A 17456-nucleotide genomic window follows, 5' to 3' on the forward strand; every position below is an offset into this window, starting at 1 on the left:
ATGCATCCTAATTTCAGAGATATTAAAATAGGAAAATTTATTTTTTAATTTATGAAATACAGAAAAATCACTACTATAGCTGTATCATGAACTTCTAATCATTTATTTATACAAAGCTACTGAAACATTTTCATGATAATTTAGGGAAAGAAATATTATATTGTATATTTAATTTAGGAAAATGGCACTCCCTTTTTTCAAAAACATTTTGAGAGCTTCAGAAGATGTCCTGCTATGTGAAATTCCCTAAAGTAAGGATCACTGTATCCCATGTACCCGAAGCAACTAGAAGGTTCTCAATTAATACTTCTCAAATGAATTTATGAGTTAAATATATGTATCATTAGAGATAACATGTGTCTGCTTCAAGTCCAACAGGTAAAAGAACTCCTTCCAAATTTAAATTTATGTGTATCAAGTATTATCCTTCGACATAGCTTTTCATGACTTTCTTTTCACTTGTTACCAATGTCTTTTCATTTTATTTTAATATGTTATCATTATATTTATATCATGATGATGTTTCTAGTAGTTTGGGGGGAGTTACCATGAAAAAAAAATGAATGACATGATTGGTAATTTGTAGCTATTTTTACTTTTACCACTCAGGAAACTTAAAGGGGAAAAAAATCTTCATTTGATTTGTAACAAAGCATTTAGACCCCTGGATAAGAAGTAGAAATCAATTGGCAACATATGGAAATAAAAGGGTTAGCAAAGTTGCCAAACTCTTGGGTCTTACTTTATACTCATTCTTTCTTTTTCCTTCAATAATTTTTTCTTCATTTCTAATAAACACTTCTGTCACTTTGATGATGATTAAAAAAATAAAGTTATGTACATGAGATGCCATTCAGAAATATGCTCCTAAGTTACCAATTCAATAGCATGAAATCCTCAGATCTCAATAGTTACACCCTATTTAATTTAAATGTAACATGAGTTCTCTCTGATGCAGAAGGCAGAGTAGTTAAGAACATGGCTTCTGAAACTGGGGTCTCTGAGCTTGAAACTTATCTCTAGCTCTTGTTAGCTACGTGGGCATGGAAACTTAGTTAACTTTTCAGTGCTGTTTTTGATTATTCTAATGTGCTTATATTGTTTTATAAAGATTAAGTAAATTGACCCATAAAACTTGTAATAGATCATAGGGAAATGGAGGTGCTGGTGTTGGTGCTTACCGGTTTCCCCTCCAGATAGACTGTGGCCTTCACCACCCTGCTCTGTGTTCTGGAAGCCTAACTAACATTCATGGTCTTCATTACTTAGGTTCCTTTGCATTCTGACTTATGCTTGGATTTGCAATTGGAAAGAGATGGAAAGATTGTAGGAGTGAGTCTGCAGTATCCTCTCTTCCTACATTTTCACTGCCTAGTTGTGATTTTGGCGGTGATGCTCCTCCTTCATTCTCTTCCTGCACCAAAGTTCACAGCTACCTTGAGTGGACTTCCTTTCCCAACCCCAATTTAGCTAATGCAAGTCCCTGGTGCTTCACCATACCTCTTGTTAATTCCTTTAACTATGTTTACATTTTTTTTTGTCAAAATTCTTTCACTTAATTCTCTTCAGTGAAATATTTGAGTATATCAGTTATTTATTGCTGAAGTCACAAACTATAATATAGTATTGAATTCTTTGGTTTAAGATATAAATTTGATTGTTTTTCCTCTAATCAATATCATTAACAATGATAAAGGTAGAGATTTAAAGAAAAATCAATTTACTAACTTATGCGTAATTGATAACATCATTTTCCTAAAAAATAAAAGGGAGTGGGTAGAGCTGAGATAAGATTTCAGTTATAATATCTAAAAACTAAACAAAAACTAAAAGACCTTTCCTCAGAGGATTTACACCTGGGCCCTTCTCTTTCTCTCTTTGGAAAGTATTGGTAAAATGTCCATGGAATATAAGAGGGTGGTGTTTAGCTGGTCAGATCAAATCCAATATAGAACAAGTCCTAGTTCCAGGGTAGTGTGATTAAGCAATGAAATTTTATTCTACAGTTGCTTAGTGGGTTGAGGGGAGTGTGATTCTGTTTTGGGTGGAGGAAACGTGCAAAGCCACGTACGTGAGAGCTGAACCTGGAAAGGTGCTTATAGGAACTAAGAAGGTCAGTACTGGTTTTTGTTACCCTGCAAGAATCAGGAAGCATGCAAGATTATTAAGTATAATGGCTGTATATTGTGGGAATGTAATAAATGTAAACACCTTTCACTAAACTGGGCACCCAACTGATAAGTTCATCACAGAAGCCTTGGGGAAAGCAGAATGTTTCCATAACTCCACTCACTAGCCACATTCAGGATCTGAGCAGGGCTGAGCTTGTAGGAAACAGAGACCATTTTAAGTCCTGAAGGTGAACCTGGGGTACCGCAAGTATTAACACGGTGTGAAGCACAACCATTTCATGAAGAAAATAGCAATCGTTCTATTCAGTCTGGAAATGAATTGAAAATAATTGGCCCTTTGAAGTTTTCTCAATAAACCTCACTTTCACCTCATTCAGAGTTAAACATTTCCAATTCTCAAGGAACATAAAATTCTATAGATACTTCAATTCTCACACTTATCAGAATAAGAGTGGAGAGAGTATAATGTATCATTAAGAGGGGGGGTTAAGAAGTCCAGGTCAAGGCCTTCAGGATTTGAATTAAAACTCTTTCTTCCTATCTATATAACCTCTCACATTTTTCTTCACATCCATTTCTGAATGTCTTGGTTTCCTCTTTCATATTCTTGGGATCAGAACAGTCCTGATTTCCAAGGAATACTATGAGAACTGAACAAGGTAATGTACACCAAGGACTTAGTATTGTAGCTAGCACAAAGTAAGCACCTAATAAATCTTATCTACTTCATTGTATATGAATCTTCCTAACAAGATCAGACGCACATCTTAAGGATATTATATATTTTGTACCCATTATGTATTATTTATTTTATATCCATTACCAAGTCTATTATATAGTAAGCATTAAATATTTGCTTAACAGTTGAGTAAGGTTAATTGACTTAGAAATTTAGAAATTTGTTTTCTTAATGAAAAACAAAGCATATATATTGCCTTTTATTGCAGTTGTTATGGGAGTTGACATGAAAATCACTGGGAGACCATAATGTGCTGCATTTTACATGACTGTCTTTTTAAAATATTAGCAAATAAGTGCAAATGCATATCTACACCCTTAGGTACCTAGAGAAGCACATTCACACTTAAGTTGTAAGGTATTCATAAAATAATTAGTTACCAATTAATAAAACCTGTATTAAAACAATAACTGAAAATAAATCATAGGTCCCCCAAAAGGGAGACTGGATTACTCATCTGAATTTCCTTTATAGAGATTATTCACAGATATATTTTTTAAACAATGAAATTAAGTTAGGGTGACCCACCGACAGAACAGGCGCAGCGGCCTGCTGAGAGGCAGAGCCGCCCCCTCCCGCCCGCGCCTGCAAGGTAGACGGAACTGTGACCACCCACAGAACAGGCGCAGCGAACTGCTGAGAGGCAGAGCTGTCCCCTCCTCCCCCGCGAATGCAAGGTAGGCGGAACTGTGACCACCGACAGAAAAGGCCCAGTGGCCCGCGGAGGGGCAGAGCTGCCAACCATGCCTGCAAGGTAGGCGGGCCTGCGACCCACCTGCAGAACAGGTGCAGCGGCCTGCTGAGGGGCAGAGCCACCTCCTCCCCCCGCGACTGCAAGGTAGGCGGAACTGTGACCACCGGCAGAATAGGCCCAGTGGCCTACTGAGGGGCAGAGCCGCCCCCTCCCCCCCTGCAAGGTAGGCGAACCTGTGACCCACCGGCAGAACAGGCCTAGAATTCCGAGAAGGGGCAGAGCTGCCCCACGCGCCTGCAAGGTAGGCGGACCTGTGACCATCAACAGAACAGGCCAGACCTGCAACCAACAGACGGAACAGGCCCAGCGGCCTGCGGAAGGGTAGAGCCGCCCCCCCCCCCCCCCGGCGCCTGCAAGGTAGGCGGACCTGTGACCCACCGGCAGAACAGGCCCAGTGGCCTGCAGAGGGGCAATGCCGCTGCCCGCGCCTGCAAAGTTGGCAGAACTGCGACCACTGACAGAACAAGCCTAGTGGCCCGCAGAGGGGCAGAGCCGCCTCCCGAGACTGCAAGGTAGGCGGACCAGCTACCGACCGGCAGAACAGGCCCAGCGGCCTGCCGGCGTGGTAGGCACATTGCCCCAATTGGAGGAGGGGCAGAGCCACCGCCCGCGCCTGCGAGGGAGACTTTGCAACTATACAAGAGCAATATAAATATATAGGGGGAAAATTCAATAACACAACCGTTTCACCAAGCAGAAAGAAACGCAAACAGTATGAAGAGACAAGGAAAGAAAGGACCACAAGCAATGCAGTTCAACTCAACGTTAGAAGACGTAATATCTGCAGCAGATGGAATGTCAGATAAAGAATTCAGGATATACATGCTTCAGATGATCTGGAGTCTCAAGGAAGACATCAGACAGCAAAATCAGATAATGAAAGATCACTTCAACAATGAATTACATAAAAAATCCAAGAAGCAAAAGATCAACTATACAGGGAGATAGAGGTTATAAAAAACAAACAAACAGAAATCCTAGAAATGCAGGAAGCAATAAACCAACTTAAAAACTCAATTGAGAATACTACCAGCAGAGTAGAACACTTAGAAGATAGGACATCAGACAATGAAGACAAAGTATTTCAACTTGAAAAGAACATAGACAGCTCAGCAAGACTGTTAAGAAACCATGAGCAGAACATCCAAGAAATATGGGATAACATCAAGAGACCAAATTTAAGAGTCATTGGGATACAGGAAGGTATAGAACTCCATACCAAAGGAATGAGCAATCTATTCAATGAAATAATACGAGAAAACTTCTCAGACTTGAAGAATGAGACAGAATCCCAAATCCTAGAAGCCTACAGGACGCCGAATGTGCAAAATCATAAGAGATCCACACCTAGACACATTATAATGAAGATGCCCAACATACAGAATAAGGAGAGAATTTTAAAAGCTACAAGAGATAGGAAGCAGATTATATTTAGGGGTAAACCAATCAGGATAACAGCTGATCTTTCAACACAGACTCTGAAAGCTAGAAGATCCTGGAATAACATATTTCAAACACTAAAAGAAAATGGGTTCCAACCAAGAATTGTGTATCCAGCAAAATTAAGCTTCAGGATGGAAGATGAAATTAAAACCTTCCACGATAAACAAAAGTTAAAAGTATTTGCAGCTAGAAAACCATCTCTTCAAAACATCCCCGGCAAAACATTACAGGAAGAGGAAATGGAAAATAACAATGAAAACCAACAGTGGGAGGTAGGACAGTAAAGGGGGGAAAATAATCAAAGAGGAAAACAAACCATGTTTAGTAACAGAAATAAACAAATATGGCTGGAAGAACAACCCATATCTCAATAATAACCCTAAATGTTAATGGCTTAAATTCACCAATTAAGAGACAGGCTAGTAGAATGGATCACAAAACAAGACCCAACAATATGCTGCCTACAGGAGACGCATTTGATAGGAAAAGACATACATAGGCTGAAGGTGAAAGGTTGGGAAAAATCATATCACTCATATGGACTTCGGAAACAAGCAGGAGTGTACATACTCATATCAAATAAAATAGATTTCAAGCCCAAGTTAATCAAAAGGGATAAAGAGGGACACTACATACTGCTCAAGGGAACCATACACCAACAAGACGTAACAATCATAAATATATATGCCCCAAACAATGGTGCAGCTATGTTCATCAAACAAATTCTTCTCAAGTTCAAGAGTCTAATAGACCACCATACAATAATCATGGGAGACTTCAACACACGTCTCTCACTAACGGACAGATCTTCCAAACAAAAGTTGAATAAGGAAACTATAGAACTCAATAACACAATTAATAACCTAGACTTAATTGACATATATAGAATATACCACCCAACATCAAGCAGTTACACTTTTTCTCAGCAGCACATGGATCCTTCTCAAAAATAGACCATATATTATGTCACAGGGCAACTCTTAGACAATATAAAGGAGTAGAGATAATACCATGCATCCTATCTGATCATAATGGAATGAAACTGAAAATCAACGATAAAAGAAGGAAGGAAAAATCATGCATCACTTGGAGAATGAACAATAGGTTACTGAATGATCAATGGGTTATAGAAGACATCAAGGTGGAAATTAAAAAATTCTTAGAGATAAATGAAAACACAGACAAACATATTGGAATCTATGGGACACATTGAAAGCAGTTATAAGAGGAAAATTCATTGCTTGGAGTTCATTCCTTAAAAAAAGGAAAAACCATCAAATGAATGATCTCATACTTCATCTCAAAATCCTAGAAAAAGAAGAGCAAAACAACAGCAAAAGAAGAAGGCAAGAAATAATTAAAATCAGAGCTGAAAATAATGAAATCGAAACAAATGAAACAATTGAAAAAATTGACAAAACTAAAAGTTGGTTCTTTGAAAAAATAAATAAAATCGACAGACCCTTAGCCATGCTAATGAAGAGAAGAAGACACAGAACTCAAATTACTAGCATACAGGATGAAAAAGGCAATATCACAACAAACACTTCAGAAATACAGAAGATAATCAAAAATTATTTTGATAATAAATTAGATATAAATAAATATATTATAATAAATTAGAAGAATTACAATAAATTAGAATATAGTGAAGGCATAGATAAATTTCTTAAGTCATATGATCTGCCCAGATTGAGTCAGGAGGATATAGACAACCTAAACAGACCAATATCAATTGAGGAAATAGAAGAAACCATCAAAAGACTACCAACTAAGAAAAGCCCAGGACCGGATGGGTTTACAGCAGAATTTTACAAAACCTTTAAAGAGGAACTAACACCAATACTTTTCAAGCTACTTCAGGAAATAGAAAAAGAGGGAGAACTTCCAAATTCATTCTACGAGGCCAACATCACCCTGATACCTAAACCAGACAAAGACACTTCAAAGAAAGAAAACTACAGACCAATATCTCTAGTGAACCTAGATGCAAAAATCCTCAATAAAATTCTGGCGAATCGGATACAAAAACATATCAAAAAAATTGTGCACCATGATCAAGTAGGATTCACCCCTGGGATGCAAGGCTGGTTCAATACACGAAATCAATAAATATCATTCACCACATCAATAGACTTAAAAATAAGAACCATATGATCATCTCGATAGATGCGGAAAAAGCATTTGACAAAGTACAGCATCCCTTTATGTTCAAAACTCTAGAAAAACTAGGGATAACAGGAACATACCTCAATATTGTAAAAGCAATCTATGCTAAGCCTCAGGCTAGCATCATTCTGAATGGAGAAAAACTGAAGGCATTCCCTCTAAAATCTGGAACAAGACAGGGATGCCCTCTCTCACCACTTCTGTTCAACATAGTTCTCGAAACACTGGACAGAGCAATTAGAAAGAAAAAAGAAATTAAAGGCATAAAAATAGGAAAAGAAGAACTTAAATTATCACTATTTGCTGATGATATGATTCTATACCTAGCAGACCCAAAAGGGTCTGCAAAGAAACTATTAGAGCTAATAAATGAATTCAGCAAAGTGGCAGGATATAAAATCAACACGCATAAATCAAAGGCAGTCCTGTATATCAGAGACAAATCCTCTGAAATGGAAATGAGGACAACCACACCATTCACAATATCTTCAAAAAAAAATAAAATACTTGGGAATCAACCTAACAAAAGAGGTGAAAGACTTATACAATGAAAACTACAGAACCCTAAAGAGAGAAATAGAAGAAGATCTTAGAAGATGGAAAAATATACCCTGTTCATGGATAGGCAGAACTAACATCATCAAAATGGCGATATTACCAAAAGTTCTCTATAGGTTTAATGCAATGCCAATCAAAATCCCAACGGCATTTCTTGTAGAAATAGAGAAAGCAATCATGAAATTCATATGGAAAAATAAAAGACCCAGAATAGCAAAAACAATGCTAAGCAGGAAGTGTGAATCAGGCGGTATAGCGATACCAGACTTCAAACTATACTACAGAGCAATAGTAACAAAAACAGCATGGTACTGGTACCAAAACAGGCGGGTGGACCAATGGTACAGAATAGAGGACACAGAAACCAATCCACAAAACTACAACTATCTTATATTTGATAAAGGGGCTAAAAGCATGCAATGGAGGAAGGATAGCATCTTCAACAAATGGTGCTGGGAAAACTGGAAATCCATATGCAACAAAATGAAACTGAATCCCTTTCTCTCGCCATGCACAAAAGTGAATTCAAAATGGATCAAGGAGCTTGATATCAAATCAGATACACGCCGTCTGATAGAAGAAAAAGTTGGCTACGATCTACATACTGTGGGGTCGGGCTCCAAATTCCTCAATAGGACACCCATAGCACAAAAGTTAATAACTAGAATCAACAAATGGGACTTACTCAAACTAAAAAGTTTTTTCTCAGCTAAAGAAACAATAAGAGAGGTAAATAGAGAGCCTACATCCTGGGAACAAATCTTTACTCCTCACACTTCAGACAGAGCCCTAATATCCAGAGTATACAAAGAACTCAAAAAATTAGACAATAAGAGAACAAACAACCCAATCAACAAATGGGCCAAGGACCTGAACAGACACTTCTCAGAGGAGGACATACAATCAATCAACAAGTACATGAAAAAATGCTCACCATCTCTAGCAGTCAGAGAAATGCAAATCAAAACCACCCTAAGATACCATTTCACTCCAGTAAGATTGGCAGCCATTATGAAGTCAAACAACAAGTGCTGGCGAGGATGTGGGAAAAGGGTACACTTGTACATTGCTGGTGGGACTGCAAATTGGTGCAGCCAATTTGGAAAGCAGTATGGAGATTTCTTGGAAAGCTGGGAATGGAGCCACCATTTGACCCAGCTATTCCCCTTCTTGGTCTATTCCCTAAAGACCTAAAGAGAGCATGCTACAGGGACACTGCTACATCGATGTTCATAGCAGCTCAATTCACAATAGCAAGACTGTGGAACCAACCCAGATGCCCTTCAATAGACGAATGGATTAAAAAAATGTGGCATTTATACACAATGGAGTATTACTCTGCATTAAAAAATGACAAAATCATAGAATTTGCAGGGAAATGGATGGCACTAGAGCAGATTATGCTAAGTGAAGCTAGCCAATCCCTAAAAAACAAATGCCAAATGTCTTCTTTGATATAAGGAGAGTATCTAAGAACAGAGTAGGGACGAAGAGCATGATAAGAAGATTAACATTAAACTGAGATGAGAGGTGCGAGGGAGAGGGAGATAAAAGGGAAATTGCATGGAAATGGAAGGAGACCCTCAGGGTTATACAAAAGAACATACAAGAGGAAATGAGGGGAAAGGGAAAAATAATACAAGGGGGAGAAATGAAGGTCAGTAGAGGGGGTAGAGAGAGAAGAGGGGAGGGGAGGGGAGGGGGGATAGTAGAGGATAGGAAAGGTAGCAGAACACGACAGTCACTAGTATGGCAATATGTAAATCAATGGATGTGTAATTGATGTGATTCTGCAATCTGTATATGGGCTAAAAATGGGAGTTCATAACCCACTTGAAGCAAAGTGTGAAAGATGATATATCAAGAACTATGTAATGTTTTGAACAACCAACAATAAAAATAAATAAATAAATAAAAAGAACTATGTAATGTTTTGAACAACCAACAATAAAAAATTTAAAAAAAAAGAAAGTGGACCCAAGGATTTGGGCCCAAGTCTGGTACAAGTCTACTCTCTAAAGGGACCTGGAGGTCATTTATTTGACAAATAATTCCACAAGAAAAAAAAGTCACCTCCATTAAGTAGAAAAATGAAAAAATACAGTGCTTTGTAATATATTTGAACTAAATATTAGAATATTTCAATATAAATTTTTTTTAAAGAGAGAGAGAGTATTTTAATATTTATTTTTTTAGTTATTGGTGGACACAACATCTTTGTTTGTATGTGGTGCTGAGGATCGAACCCCGGGCCGCACGCATGCCAGGCGAGCACGCTACCGCTTGAGCCACATCCCCAGCCCCTCAATATAAAAATTTAAATTGAGGACATGTTCAATCTAATAAAAGTATTCTCTACTTACTAAAAAAAAAATAAAAATAAAAAAAATAAAGGGACCTGGAGTTAACTAAACATTCAAAATCCAGAATATTCTCATAATGTCTGCCATATAGTGAATGCTTACTATGATCCAGTCCATTTCTACATATGTTACTTATTTTTATTTCTTCTGACCTCCACAATAGTTCTAAATGGTTTTGTTTAACTCCATATTTTAGGGAGCGTAACTTTTTTTTTTTTTTTTGCCCAAGATCACACATCAAGTACCAGTAGAGCCAGGCTCTGCACTTACTTGTTCAAAATCTATCTTGGTATTAGACCCAGCTCTGCAGTGGAGAGTATCTAAATGGAAGTAGAAAATGAAGGCTGTGGACAGTGGGAGGAGGAAAACGCTGCCCATGGAAAGCACTGAGGAGACACTACAGACACTACAGAGCCATGTCCATGTCCCTGAGCAGGAAAAGTGCTACCATACCCTCTTCATGATGTCCCTGTTCTTTCCCAGACTGTTGGACAGAGTAATGTTGGCCTAGGATTTCTCATATATAGCTTTATACAATGTTGAAGTATATTCTTTCTATCCTACTTTGCTAGTGTTTTGAACATGAATGGATGCTGTATTTTGTCAAGTGCCTTTTCTGCATATATTGAGATGATTAAATGATTCTTGTTTTTAAGTCTAAAAAAAAAAAGAAGTGTATCTAATACTGACAATGCAAGAGTGACACTATGTCCATTGAAAAGGTATACCAATTGTATAACTAAAATAGAATGTAGACAAAGGCTCAACTTCTAATATAAAACATTTTAACTTTTACATTTACAATTAAATATAAATTTAGTGTTTAAAAAAAAAGAAATTAAGTTAGGTCTATTTAATTTGTAAAAAAGGTTAGTATTATAAACTTTGATAAAAACCCAATTATTATCAACATATCAAAAAGACTGCCTGTCCCATTTATTAATTCTGTAATTAATTTAGTTTACAGGAGATCCTTTTTAAATTTAAAAATGTATTAGATTTTCTAAACAAAAAAAGTGCATATGGGCTATTAGGTTTTGAAAGATACCCTATTAGCAAAAAAATTAAACATTTCAGAACAGCATGAAGAGTGCATGTCATCATGTTCTGTGGCTGTTTAGGCAGTAGCCACTTGAGTATTTTATAGCTTAAGAGCATTTATATTAAAATAATATTTCTATTACTTTATTTTACATCCTTACTAAAAGGATATAATAATGTATAGAACAATGATAGTAGCTACCATTTACTGATTTTTTAATAACTAAATGGAATTGAACCTGATGTTTCATGTGAATAATCCCATTCATAGAATCAATACATAAGACTCATAAAGACAGAATCATATTTGCTTATTTTATTTGTCCCCAGTAGTCAGCACTGAGCTGATAATACAGCAGGTACTCAATATATGCTTATTAAATAATTAAATGATCTTGTTTTTGAAGTAAGTCTTTATTAGAAAAGGATTTTTTTAGTTTATTAATGTTTCACCATTACTGAATGTACTACATTTTATCCACATCTACCTTTGTTCATCATGGTCATCTTCCCTTATGCATACTACAGTTCCAGTGAGAGAATGCCTCAGGGAAACCTCTACTTTGTGAGTAGAAAATTCTAGAAGGATAAAATAGAGTCTAAAATGTCTAAGAAAGTTCCTGAAAAGCATCATAATTAAAGAAATGCCTGCAAAAACGTGATCCTGATCTGCATAATTGAAAGTTAGAAAATATAACCATTAAAATATATTAAACAGGTAATCAAGATTTATTAAAAACTTTTTTAAGACTGTGGAACCAACTCACAAACATAAATGGAAGGTAAAGGAGCCTCTAGAAGCCAAAATCAAGACTTAGATAAGACTTACCAGAACAGTTACCACACGTAGAACCACTCCACGCATGTTATTCTCCAGTTTCTTGTCAGTCAGTGACCCATTTAGACCTGTGACAGGATTCCAGCACCCAAGCTGAAAAATAAAATAGCTTCGGTCACTTTTCTGCCTGAAGAATAGTCCAGTTGCCACTGAAGAGACCTTATAGAGAACCCTGTGATAGCTCTTGGAACAATTAGCATAGAAAGGGTCCTGCTTAGGCTTTCTCTTTTAGCAACAAATAAAACAATCAGAAATGCTATTTCCTGCTTTGAAATATCATCTTCTGGTGTATGACAGTGTCCAGCATGTTTTTGGAGGCTCATGGAGGACATCTGACTTAATGAGGAGTTATATATACAACAATAACTCAGTCACAGTAATGCACTAATTGAAAAAATATAATTCCAGAATAACATCTACTCTAATATATCAATTACTGCACCAGTTTAATTTTCTCACAGAATTAATACTTTAATTTGATCTGACACTGTTTTTACTTGGAAAAATAACTATTAAAATATTTAAAATGATTTTTATGTTTTTTTAAGAGTACAAATGCTTTTGAGGAAAAATATCATGCATATTTTGTTTTTGAAGTATTCACAGTATATAAAGCAACATAATTTGTCTTTTTGTCAATGCTACCAATTTGTCTGAATATTTTGGTAACAGCTTTTTTTTTTTTTAAGTTGTACAATGGTTCACCGCTCTTTATTCTCCAAAATGCTGGCTTAATTTTATACCTTCATGTAGTTATTAACTCTTATAATATGCAAATCTGAGGGCTACTAGTTTAAAATTGACTAACTATGTAAATCTCAACAGGATTAAAAATTGACAAGTCTCAATCAGAAATACAGAGAAAAGAAAGAGATGCATACCTTGGGAAGAAATGTCATGATATTAACTCTGATTTCAGCTCCATGAGCCCTCACTTTTGGGAATCTATTCTGCATTTGCATGCTTTTAAAATGTAACAGAGCTCTAGTCATATTTGGAGACTGTTTTTGATTAACTGAATGATTATCAGGACACCTGGTTATTTGTGCTGTTTCCTCCTGATGGCTATGATTTATTTTCTTATACTGCATTTTGTTTGTGGTTTCCAAAGTCATCAACATATTGGCAAGTTTCCCTCACAAATAAACCATTTAGGTGCTTCCTGTAAAAACTCAAGTTTCTCTTTGAGTTCCTAAAAGGGATTTAATTAAGAAAACTCAAACATATGCAATATATTATAAAAGAAGATGACACAATAAAAATAACGCAGCCAGCTTTTTCCATATTAAATAATTTAGAAAAGGCTGCTAATTGTTCGTTTCAACTGTAAAAGCACATTAAATTCATACAATGATATGTCATTCTTAGTTATATAAAAAAGTCTAATTAGAACTGAGATCCAATTAGCAAATCCAAATGTGTTGAAAGTCTAATTATCAGAGATACTGCAGTCCTTTTGCCAAATTTTGAACTTTATGAAATGTATTTTGAGCTTCTGATCTCTTCTGAGGTCGACCAAAGTCTATCATCAATCACATTTCTTATATCCACTTTTTCTACTCACTTCAAGAGGATTAGACCAAATAATATTGGTGGAAAATGTGACACTGGTTACGTTAACTGAAGAGATGAATTTTCAATGTGCTATCTCCGTATTTTATAATTACATTACACAACTTTTGGGTTAACAAATAGCCTTTAAATTAGAATATTATTCATGATAAGTATGTCTAAGCTGCCAAAGCAAAAATAGGGGTTTCTTTTCTGTAAGCCCTAGAGTTATTTTTTAAGTTTGGTGAACCTATTGTCAGTTTACCTAAATAAATGATATTCATCAGCACCAATGTGACCACAGGATTTTGGTGCTGTGGTCAAATATTTACTATTGGATTAGCAACAAAAGTTGAGAGCAATTTGTTTCAACAATCCTCTGGACAAACACTTAACACTTTCCAGCTTTTTCTTAATTATGCCCTTGTTTAAATATAATTAAATATGATCAATGTTTTTAAAATCCTAAAGCACTTTTCTTGTTGAAATAACACCAAAAACCAATCTGGAGTAGGTAGAATAGGTAAATATATGTCATCTTCAGACATAGGCAATGACTTGGACATTATTCACACAATATATGAGGCTTCTGCTCACTTTGTTTTTAAATTTTAATATTTGGTTGGATTGTCTTTCTCATACTTCTGGTGAGACAGCAATTCTCTCCTGTACAATGAGGATTTTTCACTTTTCTGTAGTATTCTTTTCATGTTGTTGTTATCTGACTTTCATATCAATTGTGGCCATCAAGAACTGAGATGTTCAAGGACCAGGTTTTAGAATGTACAGAATGTTTAGGTTACAGATTCTTTGGAATACTAGATATAAAATATACCTATTCATCACATCAAAATGAGGCATAAGCTATCAATAAGAAACTAAGACGACACTTATTTCCTATATTGAGTACTTCTTATAATGCTTACTAAACTCTTTATACAGGATCTAATTTGGGCCTTACAATAGTTAATTGAGAAGGTGCTATCAGCATTATTATTTCACAAAGAAACTAAGGTCTCAATTAAGTTCACATAGCTACTAAGAGATGAAGCTAGGATTTAAACTAGCTCTGTTTAACTTCCACATTCAGTGCTTTTTAATGCAGTTTTGCTTTATACAGTGTACAGAGTGTGCCAATTATTTAAGATCTGTGCTTATATTAACTTGAAAAACTCTTTGAGGAAGGTAGCAAGCAATCTTATCCCCATTTTCCAGAGAGGGAGACACAGATGTTGATCTTTCCATTGTTATCTTTTATCTACTTAGGCAATTAACTAGGCATTGTGTAAAGGAAAGTTGTAGAAAAATGAAGTGGACAAAAATTGTTCAAAAATATTTCTGGAACTCTATTTTGTGGAATCAACTTACTAAAAAATAAATGTGGATCATGTTTCATTTGTCCTAAGGCCTGGTGATACCTCTCAAAATGCAGACAAAGATGAAAAAGAAAATAAACAACAGCAACACATAGAGGAAAGGTTGATTGTCTACATCTTTTTGAAGAATTTCTCAAGTTTAAGATTCCTTTCATTTCTGTTCAAACCCTTCATCTCCCTGAGGTTCACTTCAAGATATTCTGATTATAATAACTCCTTCCAATAATAAGCAATAAAAATGAGTTAGGTTCACATAGATTAAAATTGAATTAACATCTCCAACAGGTAATATTCCTTGTAGCATAGCAAGACTGATAGGCATAGTGCTGAGAAAACCTGGAAGAATTTCACTTAGGTTCAAGTGTGAGGCTTATATAACAACTTCTTTGGTTTCAGTGTTTGAAATCTCATTAACTTGACTTCTCTGGTTGTGTCAAGGTTGTTTTCTCCTGGTTGTGTTTTTTTTTTGTTTGTTTGTTTCTATTTACTTTTTTTTAAACAATGAAGCCAGAGACTAATAAAGATAATGTATACACAATCTCATACTATCTATTCAGCAGAGTGCTTTATAAATAAAATAATAATAAAAGTCACCCTGGCCATGCATGAGATTTACAAAATGTCACACTGCTGATGGCAAAACAAGATCCACTCTCTTCTATGGTCTGGCAGTCCAGAGAAAATTTAGGAGAGATAAAAAGTAAGAACCAATTACATATCCTTCCAATCACAGCATATAGAATTCCTATAGTATTTCTGGTTATTGCCTAAAGTCATTTTGAAAGCTTTAAAATGCTTAGTCCTCTAATTATTTCCTTCATTGGAGCTTTGGCAATAATAATCGTGTAGCATTCTGTTAAAATCAATGTAATATCTTGTGTTCAACAAACTGGTTGATGTATTTGCATGAGCCCAGAAGCATGAGCCAAACTGATGATAAAGTTTTATATATTTACTCTTTTCTCCTCAGTGTTTTTGCTTTTCATTTGCCCATGGTCTGTAAGGGATGACTTTTGACTCTAGAGTTTTACATCACTATTTTTCAGGCTGTGTTAGATGTCAAAAACAGCTGAACTGCTCAACTTTAATTTTACGCTCAATAGTTTGTAGACTTTAATAACAGGAGTCGAGAGAGATCTTAATTGCATACTGAATGGAATGCCCTGCATTTATTAGCTTGTACTCATATGGAAGAAACGAACCCTAGCTATTGAAGCTCCAGTGGTGGGACTTGAAATGTTTACTACTCATAGGGCTACGTGCTGCCAGGTGCTGGGTTGCATTTGCTTGCTTTCTCAGCCTTTGAACCCAAAGAGGAAATAACAAAATGGTGGGTAAATAGGCTTGAACACCATCCATTTAGAAATGTGCAAAATTTCTTTGCTAAATACTACTTCTGTAGTGGAAAAGAAAGTGTGTATATATATGTGGCTGGTTGACTCAGATACATGTTTTGTAGAGCTAAATTGGAATGTTTTCCACTTTGACATGTGTAGGAATGCAATGTGCCAGTAATCCTTCCAATAAAAATTTTCTTTATGGTATTTTCTACCTGTAAAATAGGTTTGATTTGTAAGACTTGCTCCCTAGAGCATATAATCCTACAATTTGATCATTACCATGAAGTAGTAGTCCTTCTTTAGATTATGTGGAATAGCCTTAACACTTGAGTTTCTTTCAGAAGAAAATGTCTTTGAGAAGTCAGAAAAAAACAAACAAAATGCACACAATTTGACTGCTGATGTTTCCTTGCTTTGCTATTGAAAACAAAAGCTTTTATACTGCGTAACCAGATGAACTTGTTAACTTATTTCTGTGAATGAATATAAACATTAAAAGCAATATGTGCACATATACATACATAAGCATACATACACATACATTATATATGGAAATAGCTCAATGATGTATTATGAAGACATAGTAAGCACTGCTAGTTATCAACTGGCATTAAACTGATTTAATGATATTCTGCCATTATTAAGTTTTCCGTTTTTTATAATTCTATTTGGTATAAAATTACTGTTACATGATACTTAGAGGCAATATATCATAGCAGTTAGAAACTCCAGAAACATTAGAAACTCCACAACTATACTGCTTTGGTTTGAGCATCTACTCTAATGAGGGTGTGCTGTCAGTCTTATTTTCTCACCTCTCAAACTAGAATAATAAAAAAGAATAACAAAATACAATGGGAATAGTAAAAACAACAGCTTCATAGGGCTGTTGGGAGTATTAACTGATTGAATATATGTCAAGAACTGAGAAGTGTCCTTGGCACATAAAGATTAAAGAAGTATTTGATACTCTTATTCTTACACATCAGCATTCATTTGTTCCTTGCTCAAGTCTCATTCTCAGAGGTGACTTAGTAATCTCAGTGATGAAGCATGTCTCTAAAGCTGTGGTTCTCAGCTTTGGTTGCATCTTAGAATAGCCTAGAACACTTTTAAAATATCTGATACTTCAGCTAAACTCTAGAACATTAA

General features: G+C 35.7%; 1 protein-coding gene across 1 annotated transcript in view; it reads right to left on the bottom strand.

Moving 5' to 3' along the window:
- The window catches only part of Grid2 (glutamate ionotropic receptor delta type subunit 2), a 1437644-nt gene that overhangs the window by 362967 nt on the left and 1057221 nt on the right, over positions 1–17456 (bottom strand). The window contains exon 9 of the mRNA XM_046459106.2: positions 12029–12130. Coding sequence (XP_046315062.1) covers positions 12029–12130 — 102 coding nt within the window. The remainder of the gene's footprint in view (positions 1–12028; positions 12131–17456) is intronic.

The sequence above is a fragment of the Marmota monax genome, unplaced genomic scaffold (genome assembly GCF_021218885.2).
Source record: "Marmota monax isolate L192 unplaced genomic scaffold, Marmota_monax_Labrador192_F-V1.1 WCK01_AAM20220418_F8-fsc00002, whole genome shotgun sequence".
NCBI classification, from domain to species: domain Eukaryota; kingdom Metazoa; phylum Chordata; class Mammalia; order Rodentia; family Sciuridae; genus Marmota; species Marmota monax.